General features: G+C 42.9%; 3 protein-coding genes across 8 annotated transcripts in view; 1 reads left to right on the top strand and 2 right to left on the bottom strand.

The window, feature by feature from the left end:
• LOC122399088 (JNK1/MAPK8-associated membrane protein) overlaps positions 1-6,708 on the top strand; it is a 760,891-nt gene extending 754,183 nt beyond the window's left edge. The window contains exon 6 of the mRNA XM_043399484.1: positions 6,698-6,708. The gene's annotated coding sequence lies outside the window, so the exon portion shown is untranslated. The remainder of the gene's footprint in view (positions 1-6,697) is intronic.
• On the bottom strand, positions 571-3,054 carry LOC122398916 (maltase 1-like). The gene is made up of 11 exons (XM_043399180.1): positions 3,042-3,054; positions 2,889-2,987; positions 2,609-2,788; positions 2,384-2,541; positions 2,187-2,321; positions 1,909-2,114; positions 1,633-1,828; positions 1,412-1,551; positions 1,097-1,372; positions 876-1,016; positions 571-808 (listed from the first exon to the last, which is right to left on the bottom strand). The coding sequence occupies exons 1-11, from the start codon at positions 3,052-3,054 to the stop codon at positions 571-573; spliced, it is 1,782 nt and encodes a 593-aa protein (XP_043255115.1).
• LOC122399071 (sodium/calcium exchanger 1) overlaps positions 3,012-20,205 on the bottom strand; it is a 32,008-nt gene continuing 14,814 nt past the window's right edge. For 4 of the 6 annotated variants that reach the window (XM_043399451.1, XM_043399452.1, XM_043399450.1 and 1 more), the window contains 3 exons: positions 16,155-16,313; positions 14,227-14,398; positions 13,588-14,017 (listed from right to left, as the gene is read on the bottom strand). In XM_043399451.1, coding sequence (XP_043255386.1) covers positions 13,813-14,017; positions 14,227-14,398; positions 16,155-16,313 — 536 coding nt within the window. In that variant the 3' untranslated portion in view covers positions 13,588-13,812. Of the gene's footprint in view, positions 3,086-13,587; positions 14,018-14,226; positions 14,399-16,154; positions 16,314-18,438; positions 18,729-20,205 lie in introns of those variants that run through there. The other 2 variants (XM_043399453.1, XM_043399454.1) reach the window with 2 other exon arrangements.

The raw sequence follows: 20,205 nt of genomic DNA on the forward strand, positions 1-20,205 counted from the left end.
GCTCTTATCTCGCAGAAGATACGTTAGAGGCGATTCGATACATGTATTTACGTATTTTTAAATTCCCCGTCGCTTTAATTAGAGAACAGTCAGCGCACAGTAGATAATTTTCATACGCAACGCGACCTTTCGAATCTATCGTAAAACGCTGTTCGCGATTGAAACTTTTACCAAACGAAATGTTCCGCGTAACTCGAGCATCTTAAATATATCGCTTATTTTTCACGACAGGAAATGTTTCTCAAGGTAATTGAAACTCCTTCGAATTGAACTATGTTCATACATATATTTATTATCATGACGAGATAGCCAAAGTCGTGCAGTTTTAATACAAAAATTTACAGGTATAAGAATATAGAACAAATTATATTTACGACGTTGTGCACTTGTTGTCGAAATGTCGTAATCTTTCTGCGTATAGCCGGGATGCTGTTACATTAAAATGTTGGCGTTGTTCTAATCTTGCGTAGGACACGTACAAATTTTTAATGTAAGAATACTTTGTTTACCATACTATAATTATTTTGATTACTAATCGTTAATTTTACAAAGTCTTGCTTATAAAAATGTTCAGAATTTGGAGAATAGTATAATAGCAAACGCATTTATTATCAATCGCAACATCGAGGTGGAAGCAGCAACGGCTGCTGTGTTTTTCCCTGATTTAGTTGTACTTGACGTGGAAATGGTGCTCGTTTCCGTAGATGATTCTGTACTCGAATCAGTCGTGGTTTCTTTTATTTCTTTGGCTTTCAATACGTACGCAGCATTGGCAGTCAGTAGCAAATTGTTTCCAGATATGTGTGATCTAAACAGTGTAGTACAGGTTGTTACAAGTTTGATCATTTATATTTGATAAAAGAACATGGACTTACGTGACGTGGACAGCATTGCTGGAAGCAATAACAATTTCCATAGAATCCTCTAGGTTTGGATACAATGAGGTTAAATTAACTTTCTCTTGCCGTAGATTTAGATTAATGACAATAACGTATGTAGGGTGGTTTTCAAAAAATCTGATGGAAAATTAGATTAGATAATTACCGAGTATAGAGTTACCGAATACATCGAAAACCTAATCACATTTCGTACAAACCTTTTTAAAATTAACACCCGATCATTATTTAAGGTTGTTAGTTCATAGTCTCCATGGGTGAAAACTTTCTCTCTCCTAAGAGTAGCAAGCGATTTGTACGTGTTTAAGTTACTCTGTTTCTGAAGTTCCTGCATTTTAACGTTTCTCTCTAAGTAATCTGGGTTAAGGGGAAGGTACGTGATTTTGTTGGTTGAAAATCCTGCCGACGAGTCAGAGTTCCACTGCATCGGTGTTCTCGCAGGATCTCTAGAATATTTTTCGTACGTTAAGTTTGTTCTGGAACGACCCATAGGGTCAATAGTTTCGTTCCATAACATTTTTCTGTCCAACATAGCAATCTCTTCTCCATAGTAAGTATATGCTTGACCAGGTAATAAGAGACTAAGCATATGAAGGCCATCAACGCGATTTAATCCAATTCTTGACGCTGCTCTTGAGTTATCATGATTGGAAAGCTGAAATTAAAGAAAATATATGTCTATCGTTTAAATTGGATATATAGAATTGGAAATAATTGTTACGGTATATCTTCTTACCACCCAATTTGTGGTTGCATTAGCGGGAAGTATTTTGAACCAATCGTCTAGAATAGTTTTAATATATTGAGCAGTACTGGTGTTTCGAATGCAGTCGATAAAGCGGAAATTTAAGGGCGGAATTCCAGCGTGCGTCTTATTGCCATAAAGAGCTATCAGCGTTTCATCCGAATCATACGATTCTGCGACAAGCAATCTGTAACTCGACGAGTACATTATTATATCGTGAACGTGGGATAAAAGTTCTAATCAAATTTGTAATATTTTCGCATGTACTTTGAGGTTGCCTTATTTGTTTCTACCCATTTATCGATGTATGAGCGAAACGTGTATAGAAGAGCTGTATTTTCGGGCAATCCGGATGTATAGGATCCATTTTTCCCGATCGGTTCGTCTCTCAAGACTTTGTCTTCGAAAAAATACGATACTCCGTTGATACGAAAACCATCGACGCCTCTTTTTAACCAAAAGTTAAATACATCCTGCGACGTGAAAATAGATTAATTTTTCATCAAAGTGTAAAATGTAGCTTTGTCGTAATAGTAATACCGCACCAGTAACTCTTGTACCACATTTTCGTTTCTTAAATTGAGATCAGGTTGTGATTCGTGAAACTTATGGTAATACCATAATTTCCTTTTATCGTGCCACGTCCACGCGGATCCCTCTTTGTCGCTGTAAGTGCTCACCTGAATAAAAGATAAAATTACGTCGCGTTGTTCGAAAAATTTTTAAATTAGAAGAAATTTACCCAATTATTAGGAGGTGTCCTGGCATCGCTTTCGTCGATAGATCCATTCGACCAAACGTAATAGTTATTGTATGGATGAATATTATCGATGGATTGCAAAAACCATTTGTGTACGTCGCTTGAATGATTTGGCACTATGTCCAGCATGACTTTCACGTCTGAAATATTGAGTTCTGTTGCACGTATGTACATATCGGTGCTTTTATATTAAGCAAACGTACGTACCACGGTGGTGTGCTTCCTTTACGAGTTCATCAAACTGCTCGAGACTACCAAAGAGAGGATTTATATCGGTGTAATTGGAAATGTCGTATCCAGAATCTATCAGTGGCGACGGGTAAACAGGATTTAACCAAATCACGTCGATTCCAAGATCATTCAGATAATCGAGACGACTAATGATACCTTGAAAGACGAAGCAACACAAGTTATCCTTTCTGCCATTTCAAAAATATAGTTTCGATAAAAACGCGTTTACAACTGGATATGAACGGTCGTAACGTACCCTTTAAGTCACCCTCGCCGTTACCGTCGGTGTCCTGAAATCCTCTCGGCCAGATTTGATAAACCAGCGCGGTTTCCCACCATTCCTTGCCGCTAGACTCTGCACAGTTTGTTTCCGCGAGTAGAAGTCCCAGAACGAGTGGCAAACACTTACGGAGCAGAGTCATATTGGCGATTTCACCGAAACTTGCCGGACACCTGCGATTTGATCCTGTTATATATATTTTTGGCAGAAATCAGGTTATCGCTTTATCTTCGCTATCGCGATTATTCCCGTGTGCCCTTATCGCGCCTATTCCTTGTCCTCGGAGCATCGAAACCGCGTCATTGTTTACGTTGATCGAGAACAGAATGGTTTTGTAATCTCGTTGGTACGTGGACAGTCGTGTTTAACAATCGTCCCGAACGATGATTTTATTCTTGCGCGAGATTTTCAGCCGCTTACCTCGGAGACCATTTTCAAAGGTACTTTGCTTCACTTCGGACGGCCAATCGTGTTGGGCTAATCGCGTTTTTGATACGTAAATAAGTACCTACTTTAGTTACGTCCACTCTGGCAGAAGGATCCTCCGCGTCCATTCGGAAACTGAGCTGTCAACATTTGCAGCGATCAGTATCGGTTGTTATCGTTCGATTCTCGAGAAGAAAAGAGGAAAATGTTGCCCTGGCGAGCAATCGATTTTCCGCGCGCGTTGACTACATATTTTTGGAAACCTCTTTATCTTTTTATTTATTTTGCAATAACTTATCGCGAGAGGGATTTATCGTTTCGTATGATCTCCCGCGACACACTTTTCGGACGAATTCTCGGTAAAGACGAAACGAAAAGAGAAGAAAGAAAGGAAAACGAGTAATGTATTTTGTAACCGTTAAAATAGATCAAACGGGCGATATCTAGGTCGTTGCACGTCTAACACAGGAAACTACTTAACGATAAAAGAGCGTCATTATTCGTCCGGTTTTCCTTTTATTTACCGTAGAGCGTGTTCTGCGATGAAATAATACCTGCTGAAGCCGACCAGCTCCTGCCAAGGCTAACGGTAACGTCAACCATGTTGCTAAGTAGTCGCGTCGATACACTTTTCGGGATATGTTTAAATTCTGTTCGTAAATTTTTCTTTTTCTTTTTTTGTATTCATCCAGCAGGTCTGTGGTGCAATGATCGATACAGTAATTTGTAGTTGTGCAGGGCGGGTGTATAGGGAAATTAGGCACGCGTTTGAAATAAACTGCTCGCAGCGGTGTAAATAACATTTAATGTCTGTATATTTTGCACTTTCGACTCAATTACAATTAATTGATTCTTAGTCGGTCGCTCGTAATGTTTTTCTGAAACGGGTCACCGAAACAGCCACTTGCGATCGAGCAACAAACCGATTAACGAACAGTCGAAACAATCGATATATTTTTTAAGAACCACGTAGTTAAAGGTTTTAACTTAAAACAGTCCAAAGTATTTTTTTCACTTTCTCCGGCAACGATCAATTTTTAACGTTTAATAACACGTCGGTTCGTTATTCTATTGATTTTGTTGCTGCGAGGGCAAGCGGTTTTCAGCGTTTTCTCTCTCTTTCTCTCTTCCTTTCTCTCACTCTCTTTCACTCCCTGATTTTTCTCGACTCTATTTTTGAGGGGTTTTCAACGAGATCGTGCATCAACAATTAACACGCGCTATTCGATTTTCGTCGTTTGCGTTCAAGACACGTTGAACACTAGTTTTATCCATTTGTTCGATCTCTGCGATCTTGACAACGCAAATGACGAACAACGAATCGACAGTATAATAATGCCAATAATAATGAGCGTAGGCATAAACGGCTTAACATGTTACAATAATTTTACAACGGACGTTTTCGGTCCTTTCTTATTCTGTACAACAGGAATTATAGTATACATACGTGTACGTATGTATGTATGTTTGTTTGTATGCGTTATATACATAGACGTGTACATGCGCGCGTGTACATAAACACGCACGTATGTACATACATGTATGTATAGAGAAGACGGAAGATAAAGCTTTATGGCTCGTAGTAGAAGAACGGTGCAGAAAGATCGATACTTTCGCATAATGGGATGCCGTTCCTTCTCGGTTCCTCGTTGAATCTGTGCTGCGAGTATACGTATCGTGCTAACGTTTCTTGAAACAATTTTCATACCGGTATAAAAATGTTTTATTAGAAGCGAAACAGTCGTCGATTTGAACAAAGAATTTTATTGCAATAATGAAACGACGAATCAAAGTAAAATCCCGCATCTGCTATTGGTCCTTGTCGTTACTAATAAAAACGTGCACGATGTTGATGGGTGACAAAGAAGAAAAGTAAATTATATGTGCATATAAAGTAAGCGCCCCGGCTCGCTATGGCACTCGTTCCTCATCGAGAGCACTGCATTATATCGGGTGCAAGGTAAGCCTCCCCAAGGAGGTGTATCGTTGGCAACACGATTACGCGACAAGTTCTCGACTTTCTTGCTAGCTAATACTGCGTCTAGGTTAGCTAAATAATTGTTGCGATACTCGAGCGAGATGTACGACGTTGCCGTACGCAACGTAAACGTAATCGCATTTCGTTGTATAGCGTAAGTGTTAACGGATGGAATGGAAGTCCAGGCGCGATGAAGTTTCGACGGAAATGGGGGGGAATCGAGGAGCGAAAGTGAAAGAAGGAGTAAAAGCAAGGGCGAGCGGTTGTTGTATGGGCTCTAGAACGATTTCTACAGCAACGCGGGATGGCGGATTGATCGCGTTGGTTCAAACGGAACTAGAGGGTGACTAGGGAGGAGACTGGGGTCGTAAAAGTAAGTACGTGGAAGATAGAGCGGAAAGAATAACGAGATTTCGTGAGGTATTGATCAAGAGCACGGCCAGCGTTCCGTCTTTTTGCGGTTTTTTTCCTACTTAATCTCGTAAACACTTTTTTCCTCGTTTTCTGCTTTTACGCGTACATCGAACTTGTCGATGTACATAACCTTGGCTAGGGTTTAAGTTCTATCAGAATTTCTTATACGCTAACGGGACCTGGCGTCCACCGTGGGATCTTAGTAATCGATCGAACAGCGAGAATATTCGAGGCCTCTGAACGACCTGCGAGGAAACGGTCAACGTAACGGCGAACATAGTAATTACCTACGTATCGTCGAGGAGAAATCGAGAAAACGGCAATTACGAACTAGCTTATAGACTTGTCGATCGAACCGATATTCTTGTTACGGTGTAATGCAGCGCTGTCGAAACTAGAGTAAGGCCTCTTTATACGTGGCTTCTTTTCCTTGCCACGCAAAGGAACACACCGCATTCGTATGGTTTATATTAAGGCTCGCAGAAATAATTCAAAGTCTCGTTCGACGCGGTGTCCTTTTCACTTTGCAACATGATAACGGTGCACTCGCAGGTAAAAACCTTCAACTTTCGGACATACATACCGTATGGTACGTTCGACAGCACCGATTATATTGACCCGACAAGACGCGAAAGATTTTTAACGAATAGAAAAACAAGTCGGAACACCGTCTTTCGGTCCATTTCATTTTTTCTTTCAAATATCATTACATGGGATAACAACAAGCAGTCGCACCCTAAGGTTTTCAACAGTCTTTCAACATTTTAAAAGCGGTTAAAAATTTTTTATTCTAGATCCGTTAAATAATTTCTATCAAAGTTTTACGATTGGTTCGAATTGATTAAAATCGGATGGGTAAGATCTACGTGGGCATTCAAAGATTTGCCAAAATTTTTCCCTCGACTTCGCGTCGATGGTACGGCATATTAGCGTAAAATTAGCGATCTTCATCTTCTATTTACAACAGGACTATTTATATATTATAATCTACAATCGTGTTCTAATCATCGGGCAGATGCTCCTGATGGTAAGGTAGAAGAGAGTTTCTAATCGAAGGGTTCCGTGCGAGAAGTTCTCAAGTTAATTTTCAAGTCGCACCACGGACAATACCCGCGAGACACGATCAAGCAACTCGTGGATTTCGTGGACGAAATTTAACGATGCGACGCGACGTATCGATCAATCTGTAAATAATAAAGTCAGATAATCGATACCCGGAGATATTTTCGCGCCAAACGCTTCGATTCTCTCTTCGTAATAACGTACCTATCGTAAATGTTAGGCAATAACGCAACAATACATATATACACGCGTCTATATTTATCTACTGGCGAACAGCACTTATGTATGTATCTATGTATGTATGTATGTATGTATGTATGTATGTATGTTTCGCTTCACGGTACAAAACTCCGATTCAATGTGCATAGTTTGTTTCACCACTAGCGTGACTGGCCGGTCTTTGAATGGGTCGCCATCGTCGTTAACAACAAGTATCGTACTTTACAAAGTTTCTTCTATCTTACAATGTAACGTTAGTTCTCGAATTGTTTCTAGAAAACATACACACCGATCACCACCCCATTTTCTCTGTCTGGTCGTTTACAATTCAGGAACCGATTATTTCCATTTGGAAAACAGAATGCCCTGCCCGACTTTCACAGATAGACGTTCCAACGGAATAAACAATTTATATATTCTAGCGAGGGAACTGCACTCCGATAAAAGTTAATCGGCCGCTCGAGGCCAGTGTTTGTCCGACCGTGAATCGGCCATGGATCGTACTTTAACCGTAGGATTCGTACAGGAAGACGAGCGATGCGATCTAGCAAGAGAATGTAGCCAAACGATACGACCAAGATTTAACTGCTCCGTTGGCTTTGAGTGGCTCGATCGATTAATCTTCCGAGTACAGACGATCCGAGAAAATCTAAAAGATGAGCTTATTTTTCTCCAGAAAGGAATAGAAACGTCAATTATAAGGGTAACGAGCGTGCAATTTTAAACATTCGCTCGAACAAACGAACGATTCGGCCTCGATTGTTTACGGTCGGGGCCGTTCGTTGCACACGATCTCCTTATCTATCTACAATCTATATCGATTCGCGTGGATGTTGAAAGGTACGCGCCAAATTTTATTTAGAACGATCGTACGCGCTTAACGATCATTTTTTTTTTCTTCTATCTCGCTACGAGTGTCTTGCAATTAGAATTACGAGTAAAGACAAAGATTAGAACGATAGATTCGATAGAGTTGAGTATGCATGTATAACGTTAGGTATCAGAGATAGGAATAGAATCGTATAATTGATCGTGTATAGTTAGAGAAAGAGAGACAAAGTGTATACGGGTTAGGTCTCTTGTTTGTGTGTGAGAGTCTCAGTGTGTATAATAGGATTCCTTGATAAAATCGAATAGAAACGTTGATACGTTAGTGTAGATTGTATTTACAATAGGTATGTAAAAGGCGGCCAGCCCCGTGCGTCTATAAGGGAGACCCCTTGAAACTCTCGAAATATACGTATAGCTAGAATAAATCACGAAGAAAGACGACGCGACGATTCGAAGAATAAACCGTCGAGATAAAATTCTGATTTTCTTGCGTCGATAAGATTCGAAAACACTCCGGTTATCGGTTCTGTTAATACTGTTTCCTGGGTTGCGAACAACGAACACAACCCCATCCATTATCGTTACCTGCGTTTCGTTCGCCGAAGGAATAACGCCGTTCGAGAATCCCTTAACCGCCTTCGATCCCCCGAGCCTCTGACAAACTAACAAACTGAATACTGTATTACGTTTCTCCTTTTGGTCCGGACTGAAATTTCTCTCTAACGTTGGTCGTTTCGAGTATACAATCGACTAATCGTAGACAAAACTAGTGTATACCGAAGTACTATTATCGAAAACTATACGGAGAATAGACGATCCGTTACGACTAAAATTTGTCCCTTTGTTTTTCTACAAGTCGTAAAACAGACGCAATTGAAACTATTTGATCCGGTTGTTTCGCTTTTTACTGGTCCTGGCTGTGCGTATGACCGTAGTCTTTTAAATTCTGACGATAGATTGATCGATGCAGATACACAGTGTTGGCGATTTACGTAAAGTAAAGACCGTTGGTTAGTTTGTTTGGTTCTTTTTTTTTGTTTTATACAACGTTAGAAAGTTTATCTGATTGTCATTAAGAAATAATTAAACTGACTTGAAAGGTACAAGACTAAAACGATGTACAATGTAACATTCATTGTCGCGGTGAAACTAGAACGATTACGAGGTCTTCGAGTTTCGGAGCGATAATTGGTCGGAAACTTTGATAGTAGATAAAAACGAGGATATTTGCTTTTCGAGTCTTGTTAGTTTTCACGAATCTGCATCTATCGTAATGGGTTACGATTGGGTCGGTTCGTTCTTGATAACAACCTAATTCTACGGGAATTGGCAGGTGCCGATTCTAAACTAAAATCTTCCTCTAATTCGTGTCCATTGGACTAAACGTCGGTATCGACGGTTCGTATAATATAGAAAACTCTTAAATATGGAATTTAAATCCGGTTCGATTCGGATCGAGAGAATCGTTCGTTTCGAGCAACGCGGTGGACCCAATCGCGAAGATTAATACATAAGTATAATAGTTGTAACGTGTTTGAAATATTTGCGTGTTACGCGCAATGATCGTTATCGATTCGAGGCGTTGATAAGGGTTGTGTTGGGGCTGGCCACGCGGAAACGGTGTCTTTAGATCCGAGAAAACAGAATGCTCGTCGTAGAGCGAAATTCCGCTTTTCGCCCGTTTCGTTTGTCGATCCTACCTATGTATCTAAGTATGCATGTAAGATCGATCGATCGATCGAATCGAATGCTCGAGTATCAACATGTTCCGGAGTGGTTTCGTTGGTGCAGGCTTCGTTTGTCCACGTTTCGGGTAAATCGATAATTTATTCAGTCTTGACACGTTTTAATCCCGATACCTAAGTGAAGAGGAAACGAAGTCTGGACTTGAGATCTCGGATCGATCGACCGAAACTTTCAACGGCGGGAATTGATTGTAAGCGATTAAGGTATAGATTTGTAATCGAACACCTCGGACGTCACGTTCAGATCGCTTAGATCAATTTTTATTTCTTACCGGCGGAAATATTTATCGGCGATGTTTGTCGCGTGTCTGGGAAATGTCTTGTTGAAACGAAAAACAGAGAACGAAAGACGCGAGAAGCTGGCCAGTTTGTTGGCTGCCGCCGGTCACTGTTGCGCGAACGGAACGAAATTTCTCGACGAGGGCCCGATGAAAGAAAAGCACAGTGAAATAAATGAAAGAGGCGAGTATGGCCAGTTTGAAAGCGACGCACCGTGAACAAAACGAACGAATTTAAACGGCCATCGCGGCATAAACGCGGTTGAATTCGTTTTGTTGCGGGTTCCGCTTAGTGGGATTGAAAGGACTTGCGCAGGCGGGCCGGTCGGCCTGATGAAGAGTAATTGGAATAAATGCACGAAGAAGAGAGATCGTCCGGTTCCAGAAATTTTCGTCGATATACGCTGCTGGACAGTTCGATCGTCGAGGTACGCGTAGCACTTTTGATTTCGTTTCGTTCCCCGATTGCCTTCTCTACTGTGTTTTGCCTCTACCGCCTAGAAAATACAATTTCAATATTCGATCTATCGTGCGAGATAGCGTGTAGAATATTACATCGCGCGATCCTTTGAGAACAATTTCCGGTCGAGAACGATTCGTCGTATAACCGAACGAACAAAAACCGATGCGACCGAAGCGTCGTTCTTCGAAAATTAATACACATCATCATCATCATCATCATCATTATTATTACTATTATTACTATTATTATTATAATTAATATTGTTATTGTTATTATTAATATTATTATTGTTATGATTATTAATATTATTATTAATATTATTATTATATTATTGCGTAGTTCGGAAACGAAGAAACTACGACTACGATACTTTCGCACACGACGCATGCTGTGCGTTCGAATCGTTTGCAATCACAGCTATCGCATTGAAATTTGGCACCGAAAAGTTTAGTAACTATTTGCAAGCAACAAACAATTGTAGCTTAACGCATCGTGAACCGGTTGTTTTTTTATATACTTGTTGTTTGTTCCATCGAACGTGATTGAAAAGTATGCAGTACGAGTGCATGATCTGCCGAGAATTTAGTCTGTTTTCTCTCCCTCTGATAAGAAACGAGAAATTTTCATGGCGAACGACGATATTGTCTCGTTGGTCGTAACTGTTTGATAAAAAAAAATCCATAGCTAACCGTGCAAAGGCACGTTAACTGGTTGATCTTCGGAGCGTATGTAGGTACACATATTGGGGAGAAATTCACCACCGGTGTGCGACGCGTTAACGTTCGTTTCTTTCGAAAAGAAATTGGAGGACGAATCAGGTACCCGGTAGCAGAACGTACATTTCACGCGTGCGGTCGATCGATGACGTTGATTCTGGTCGCATCGGTTCTCCAGCGAGAGTCTGTTTGATTTCACGGTGCATGGATGACGATCGTACGGCCAGCAGTCGCGCGACGAGAACTTGGTAACATTCCGGATCCCATTTACGGTTTATCACTTCAACGCTTTGCTATCGAGTGTCGTCAATATACATGTACGTCCTACTAGACGTAAATCTCTTTCAACGATCCTCTTATTAAAATATCTATATCGTATGCAATACATACTCTATATACTTATTTTCCCCTTTATACATGTAATGTTGGGCTGAACTGGCGTCGCGTCGCGTCGCGTCGACAACGTCTCTGCGACGATTTCGTTGCTCTTTCGCTGCCTTTCTCGCGCGCCACTAGCATCAATCTTCCCCCCGTTCCCATAATTTTTCGTCCAACAAACTCAAATGAAACGCGAAGCCGAAGCCTGGTCCGTGACCGTTCTACGCGAACGAACATACAGTGTGTTTCGTGTAGGCGTCATTTTTTAAAGTCGAAACACTTTATAGCTTCGATAAAACGTGTATTTAAGTACCTACGCGGTTGAAGCTTTAGTCGGCCGTTTCGGTAAGGAAGAAGAAGTATGACTATGATAGATACGGCCAGTCGCGGACTGTGTTGCAACGTTTCTTAAAATTTATTCAACGGTCGTTTTCACCGTTGGTAACAACGAATTTGATTCGGTGACTCGACGCGATTTGTACAGAAATGAAATGATAAGGCAAGGGATTGAGAACCTTTGTGGTAGCTGGCTTGTAGACGCTAGCTCATCTTAACCGATCTTGTGCGGCCAATATGTATTTTCTGGTTCGATCGTGACACGAGGCTTGTTCGAACCATTATTTTGCAAGTGCCGAACACCCATCCACGTATACCTATACGCAGCATCGCCATCGTATGCACAATGTTCGTCCGATCCACTTAACTTTAAGTTAACGCGCCGAGAGCAACGACGAGCGACCTTCGATCAAAGGCAGTGAATACCAACAGAAACGTTGACGTTTGAACGAAGGCCATCGTGTCGGTTGCGATCTACGACCTCCGTACTTGATTACGTTTCATGGACTAATTATCTTTAACAAATAACAAAACATGTTTCATTGCGGTAGCGACGATCCGATCGACGATCGTTGCGGAAGAAAAGGCTCATCGATCGTTGCAATCGCGGGTACTCATACTAATCTCTGTTCCTCGAGGGATTAAATAAATACGCTACTTTTGTATATTTCTTTACCACTGTGAACGAACAAAACATGGTTCGAGACTAGATTCCATTATTTTTCTTATCTATGTATCCCAGTTTTTTTTTTTTTTTCGTTACTTGAAGATTTTGGTTTCTTTTTTGGTATTTGTTTTAATTTTCCTCCGTTCGCTTTTCAATAGATAATCACTCGTTCGTTCTCAGGCATACTAATTTTTTTTCATATATTCATCGGTCATTCGTACTAACGTTCGCGCGATCACGTTCGTTGTTAATCGTCCCGTTGGGGAGAGGGTGAAAGCTACTAGTAGCAGTTTTTTCTCGGCACAGTACGGAGAGTTTGTTCGCCCCAGCGAAATCGCACCCCCTCGATTCCGCTTCTCTTTTATCCTGAAAGGAGAAACGATAAATATCGGTCAGATAAAAAGAGTTTTACCAGCCTTATTCATCAGTCCCGGCCACGTCCAGTAACGTTCGATAGCATTCAACCTGCTCCCAGTCGCGTTCGATCGCGCGGTCGTTATATTATGCTATTCATTTCCCGTAGTGATTTTCTGGCGGAGTTCGCGTCCGAGGATTCGAACTCGTTCGTCCGTTCTCGGCCGTGTTTACGCGAGCCACGACGTCGCGACGCCCCGATCCGAGGCCATATTTAAGTTTGCCTTTGCAAGAAAACACGAACGGCTGAAGTTTCGGTGCACAGCGTGTATCGCGTGCCGCCTCGTTACGCAATGCGAGACTTTTATGCTCGGCAGTCGGTACCAGATACGCCGTGCAAAGTCATTAATTATTTGCTCGCTGCGATCAGAATTGTTGATCTTCGAACCAGCTCCCGCAGAGGGTTACCCCGGTCTTCCTCGGGAGTTCTTTTTTTCTTTCACCAAAGAAAGACCAGTCGGTCGAACGATAAGTCGCGGATTAAACCTCGAGCGTGTACGAACCACGTAACGCGTGTTCCTCTACGTTCGGCGCGGTTGGAAAAAATACCGGTACGGAAGTAGAACACGATGGGTGTCTGCATCTATTTATACAACACTGCCCACGGCCGGAATGCATACTTTACGCGACTTTGTCCCCGTTCTACGCGGCAACAGATAGAACAGTTTAAAACGCAACGCGCTCAAGATAGAATCGGCCAATCGACTCATCGATCGATTTAATCGATTTAAACCGATTTGTTCGTAGGAGAATGGATTCGAAAGAACTTGTGGATAATAGAAGCATCATCGTAAGCATCGAGGATAAGGTTGTATACTTGCCGAGAGACTGGTTCGTCGAGCACACGTCTTGGCGGATGCGAGTGATAAGATACGCCGTGCCACGCCACGCCACGCCACACCACGCCACGCCACGTCACGCCACGCCGCGCCGCAGCAGCAGGTAGGCCGACGTTTGGCGTCGCTCGGGCTCCTTAGAAGCCCTCGATAACGCCGTAGGCCTCGAGGGTCGACATAACGAGGTAGAACACCCACAGGGAAAAAAGGGTCAAGGATGTTATCACCTTTGGTACAAAAGGTCCTCCAAGTTCGCCGCCAATGGTCTTCGACCGCCTCAGCAGTAGAACCAAGATCACCAAGCAGGCTTCCGTGCAAAACAACGTCACGGAGAAAGCTAAGCTGTTGCAAACAGAATTATTTCCATGTTCGTTAACTCCCTTTTATTCTGTCGGCGTGTTTATTTATTGGAAAGTTTGCACGTTCGAGAAGAAATTTAAAATGCGGAATCAGAAGAATCGGTTATTACTTTGGAGGTAAAGGGTGTAACGAGACGGTGTACGGTGTATATGTATCAATATATCGTGCAAGGAAGGTAAATCGGTACTGACTTGCCGGGTTCCACTTCGAACCGATTGCCGTGGCAAGCATGGTAAAAGGCCGCGATGCTCCATGCAATGCCAATTCCCAGGAAGACATTCACCGCGTTACTTCCGGTCACGTTTCCGACACTCGCGTCGGCGTACTTGTCCTGGCAGGCAGCCACCTTACTCGCGAATGTGTCTGCAATAAAATCACGTACTTAGATATCCTTGCCTGGTCCTACTCTGCCCCTACGCAATCCCTTTCCTTCTTAAATGTTTTCAATTAATGCGTTTAATATTAGTCGGAATTTATAAAATATTAACAACTATAATGAATATTCCTTCCTTCGAGACGTAGACCCGCGACCTGGTAATTGGAGTATGCCAATCGTAATGTTCGCAGCATACGTTCCGATCTCAGCTATACATATACATATATAATATTGGATAACCTCGATACGACGGATGCTTTGCTCGAATTTAACAAGTTCGTTTGGTTACCGTGTCCTCGATCAAGGACGCCTATAAATTGAAAGGCAAATAAAAGTTGTCGAAACGGTACGGTCGAATGGTCGATATTTCTCGGTAGCTTTTAATAACCGTTATCGGTGGTCTCGGCGTCGAACGATTATACGTTCCAATACGGATTGGAACGTTCGAGGGTAAACGAAGAATAGAAATGCAGATTTAAAGTTCGGATAAAATTTCTTTTTATTCTCGAAGAAAACGCGTAGACTCGTGGGAACGTATGGTTCCGGCCGAGCAACTTGGTTCTCTTTTACGTGCGTCTAGGCGTATCCGTGCACGCATATTCTATAAACTTGGTAAAAAAGTTCCGCCCTCGTGGAGAAAATCTCGTTCGAGGGCGGTCTTTTCTCCGGTGAACAAACGAGCCTTCGGTGGTGAAAAATTCTGAAAAGCTGGACCTCGTTTCAAAGCAACGAAAGAGACTCGATTGTCGCGGCTTTTCTTTCCTTCCACATAATAAGCTGATACTTGATTTTCTCAAAAGAAACCCGGTGAAAAAGTGCGCGTTGACCGCCTGGTTACAACTTTCCGGAAACTTCTCTTTCACAACGGTGAAATAAACGCGTCGAAGCGAATACTGAATAGCCCCTCGGTGAATGCCGAAAATTCGCTGAGCCGCACCGACGAGAAAATTAACATCCTAGTGTTTAATTAAATAATTCTGGGAATTATACACGCGATTGAGCTTGCTCCCTGAAAACATTCCAGCGACATTTAGTAAACGATCTTTCGTCGCATCGTTCAGTCGATTTCTAAGTAGTTCCATATTCAGAGTCGGTCGCACGAATTTACGCGCGTTCGTTATTAAAAAGATAAAGTTCCCGAGTTTGTCGCGAGCGATATTCTTACGAGCAGCGCTCTCGACGACAAAACGGTCAACTTTCTGGACAAATACAATAGTTTCCGTTCTTTACGGTAGAAAGTATAATAAAATTCTGTATACCGACGCCGCAAGCCTAATTTTTTTCTCGAAACTGAGTAGGATTTCGGGGATACGTGTAACGACCAAAAATGATTGCAATTGACCCTCGCAACTGAAAATAATTTTTGTAGACCGATTTGAAATTTTTTTTTTCATCAATAACAATTCAGTGAATTATGAGAAGAATTTGTAGATCGGTATGACAGTCAGATTGGTTTATTATTGCGATAATGATAAATAATCTTCCATTTGTCGTAGCATTCGTAAGTTGTTTCAACGCGATGTCCTTGCCTGTTCGCGAAGCTTCCGCGCGTTGTACATACGTATGCATAATAAACGGGTTGCACGTAATTAGCGGTAATTGTGCTCGGTGGCGTCGTTGTTTGTTAATAACAGAACTTATCGCGAGAGGAGATTTTGTCATGTAGAAAATTCCTTCATGCAGGTTCCAGCTGTTCGTCTAGTGAATTGCTGGAGGAGAGCCGGTAACGGTATACGTACTTACCGGGTATACTGGTGCCAAGAGCGACGAAAGCCACCGCGGTTACGGAATCCTTGATTCCCAAAGTGCATCCAAAGTAAGATGCAACGTCCCCGATTACCGCTGTCACCACGCCGATCCCGATTATACTGACGACGAAGCATAGGTAGCCGCCAGCGATATCTGAAATCCAATACGACGCAACTTTTATCGGTTTTCTGCTATTGCCGCGCGTCAGCGTAAAGAGCAACGAAACTGGTTGAATTAAAGGACGCGTTCATGTTTGTTCGCATAACGCGCCCCTACACAGTCATGGCTAAAGCGTTAATTAAGCTCGTAGACCAGAGTTGTATTTTTTTCCTCGGGGCCTCTTGTGTTTTGGTTAACTGCGCGTTTCAGAGCTAATTAACCCCTTTACAATTAATCTCTGTCTTCTTTTAAGGTTGTCGAAAGCACGCGATATCGAGACGTCGAATTAACGATCGCGGTGGAGTTTTTATACGAACGACGTAACATTATTTAGCATCGAAACGAATCGAAGAAATGGAAATGCTGCGTTTGTCCATGGAACTGCATACGATAATCGTGTAAATGAAATTCGCTGTGTACGTGCATTCAACGCGACGTAGAAAGAGATCGGTGCGACGCTATTATACGTAAGCTTGTTCTCCGGGTTTTGATTAGTGTACTCGAAACTCGGCTGCATTTCCTAATCAGCATAAGCTCTCGGAGTCGACGGTAAGCCAACGTAGCGAGATTTAAGGATCCCTCGTTATCTCGACTCGCGAGAATGATGTTTGGCCGCTTGTGTGTCGTCAAACTATACGGGATGCTCTTTTCCTTAGTTTCGTCGCTGGCGGATCTCTTCGATTTTCATTTGTTCGTTGCGTTGAATTATTTATTTCCAACGTTCCCAGCATGAAATTGTGGCCTTGAGGGTTTTGCTGATCGATAATACGTAGATGGATTTCCCAACAGGGGAAATTTAACCGTCGCGTCGCATCCCGTTACTCGTACAATTTCCATTCCACCCATTTGTATCGCGCACGAATACGCGCAGGATTACGCGTAAATCGATTCGAAATCCGTTACGAAAGAATTAGGTATAACTGTTGCGATCGGTTCTTCCATAGTCGGGAAACTTTCCGAAGAATCGCACGAGACATTCGGAACTGGTGGAACTCGGCGAAATGATATTTCGCTGTTCGAATGTCTGGCCTCGGTAGCCGTCTACGTTTCCAAAGTTCGTAAACAGAGTTGGCTAACCGCCACTGTTCTGGAATTTGTATCCGACGTCCGATCCTTCTGGAGATCCTCGAAACCTACCGACCCACGAACCAACTTTCCACCAGGATTTCCAAACTTCCTAACGACCATAGTTACTTGGACCATGTGCGAATACACGCAGCACCAAAAGCTGCTCGAGCAATAGGCGATAAGTTTGAAATTATTAACGCGATCGTTTTTTACTGGACGATGCTTTACGTTCGTTTTCAATAGAAACCTAGTTGCCTTTTGCGTCCTGCCATCCAACGATTTTGTACAAAATTTGGAACTTACGCGAGAGTCACGGCGCGATAACGAGTTATCAGTTATCACTTTGTCGGCTGCGAAACAAGAGAAACTGACGTATCCGGTCGCGAGGGTGGAATCCTCCCGGGACAAATTCGTCGGTGGTCCATCGCGATCAGCACACGAGGCGGTTCCAGCGGTATGGTTTGTCGATAAATCAAGCCGCAGGTACCCCATCGACGCGGTTCAATATATTCAGAGAAACCATAGATCCGATAGCCACGGGCTGACCTGAGAACGCCGTAAATGAGATCAACTAGCGGTACCCGTTGAATCCATCGATGGCACCGATTGCTTCCTACCATCCCATATCCCGTAAAACTTTATTCCTCTTAAGGAAGTAAGCAAGCAAGGATTAAAATTACATAGTTATCCATATATTTCATTAAAATAGACACAGTTACATAATTATTCTTACGCGTTACAAATGTTTTCTATGTTATCATAACGTATCCATTCTTCTGTTCGAAGTTCGCAGCCAATCAGCTCGGTAATATCCGCGACGAAGAATCGTTCGTCGAGAGTAATACCGATTACCAGGTCTCACCACGAGGAGGTTGCTGCGAGCGGAGACCCGAAGAGAGATGGATCGAGTCAAAGTTCCATCGATCTCCCTTCGTAAGAATCCCCTAACCTAAGTATCTATCTACACAATCGATATTATTTTGATTCGCAATTCGAACGTGGGCTAGTGCAAAAAGTTTCGTTCGACGTCCAGCCTGTTCTGTTCCTCGTCCGTGATAATAGGTTATAGTATCGCTGGTAGGCGCAATTGTAATACCAGCTGTGGTATGGTAGCGGAATATGTACGTCGGAGGCTGTAACTCAGTGTCCTGCACGAGATACCGGAGGTGTTCGCGTGGATTGTACAGAGTTCTGAACGACGCCGACGTAAACGCCGGGCTAATTGCATGGTACACAATGGGCCAACCATCTCTCTCTCTCTCTCTCTTCCACTTCCCTTCTGTACGATTCGACTCGCTGGCTAGGATTTGGTAGAAAGTTGGCCATCCTAAACACCGAGCCCTTAAATAATTTAAACGGGCAATTAGTTATTCACTCTGGTATAAAAGTGCGTACGGCCCGTTAGAACGCGACGCGAGAATGCTGTGAAATTATGATAAAAATAGAACGATTCTTGTAATCGAAAGGGTAAAATGGAGGATCCTTTAACCGGTTCGTAGAAATTTACGAGAACGAAACGATCGAGTTGTTTACACCCGCGGAGGAACGATACGCAATCGGCATTAACAAAGAGCGGAGGAGATCGATCGTGTGTACGGCGTTCGCGAATATCGCGGCCTGAATAAATTGAACAATTCCGCTGGTCTGGTGGATGTGGAGGGTGGATCGTAATCGCGCGAATATATTTCTCAATTAAAAGCGTAATTCCGTTTCCCTCCGGCAAGTTGTCAGAGCCAAGCGGGCAAACTTGTGTAAAAATGAGCACCGGGTGGTTGGTAAGGTCGATCGATATCCGGCAGGCTGCGCTGGGATTGCGGCCCGTGCGGAAATTACCTGCGGAAATTTCATTTCGCCGGGTTAGGCTCTAATACCGGTCGAGAGGTATTGCTGTACACTGGCTCGTAATAGGAAGACACGGTAGACACGCTCTATGGATTATTACTACTTATCGATCTCCGGGAATGCGAATTTCCTGGCTTCGTATAAGCAGGATTCGCGACGTACGATCTTTTTATTCCTCGATTCCGATAGTTTCCTAGTCGTTACCGTTTCTATAATACATTGGTAGCAGCAAGTGTTAACGATAATCGAATGCTTTGGTTTAAGCAACATTTTCGAAATTTCTAAGGACTATTTGTATATTCTCTGTACGCGAAGAGGCCGCTTATTCCTCGAGGGTGAATTTAATCAGGGACGCTGGGTCGGCGAACGGCGACCGACCTTCCTTCTCCCCTTTCTAGCACGGTTTACGATCCACTGGTTGGAATGGCTGAGGAAGTCCAGTGCGAGAGATGCGAATAACGTGTAATTAGCCGTTTAACAGTTTACTTCGATCTTGTTGTACGCGTATTAAAATACACGGCTTCGCGTGACACGTTTTCCCCTTTCACGCGAGCGGCGTAACTTTTCTCCGACGTCCCTTCGATCGAACGATTATTAAACGGTTAGCGCGTCTAGGTGCAGCGACAGAGCTAATTAAATATTTAATAAGTTCCCACTGGTGGGATTACGTGAAATGTTTAGAGCGACGCGTAAAGTACTTACCTACCCAGCTATTGTACGTATATAGGGAGTGGGAACGTAAAACGTTCGGTAAGTCGTTTCGAGGCTTGGGTACAAATTGTTGCGATCGTAAACGCGTTAGATTTTCGCGCGTACGGCCGATGATAATTGTCCAGAGGCACGGTTAACTTGTTACGCGTTCGAGAGGTAAGTTTGCACTCGAGAGGACGAGATGCGCGCGAATTATTACCTCGAGAGCGTGTCGGGAACATGGTTTGCTCGAGTCGAGTGACTATCGACCCGCGGCGATCGAATC

The sequence above is a fragment of the Colletes gigas genome, unplaced genomic scaffold (assembly GCF_013123115.1).
Source record: "Colletes gigas isolate AHSC1104 unplaced genomic scaffold, ASM1312311v1 Colletes_gigas_Sc00012, whole genome shotgun sequence".
Taxonomy (NCBI): domain Eukaryota; kingdom Metazoa; phylum Arthropoda; class Insecta; order Hymenoptera; family Colletidae; genus Colletes; species Colletes gigas.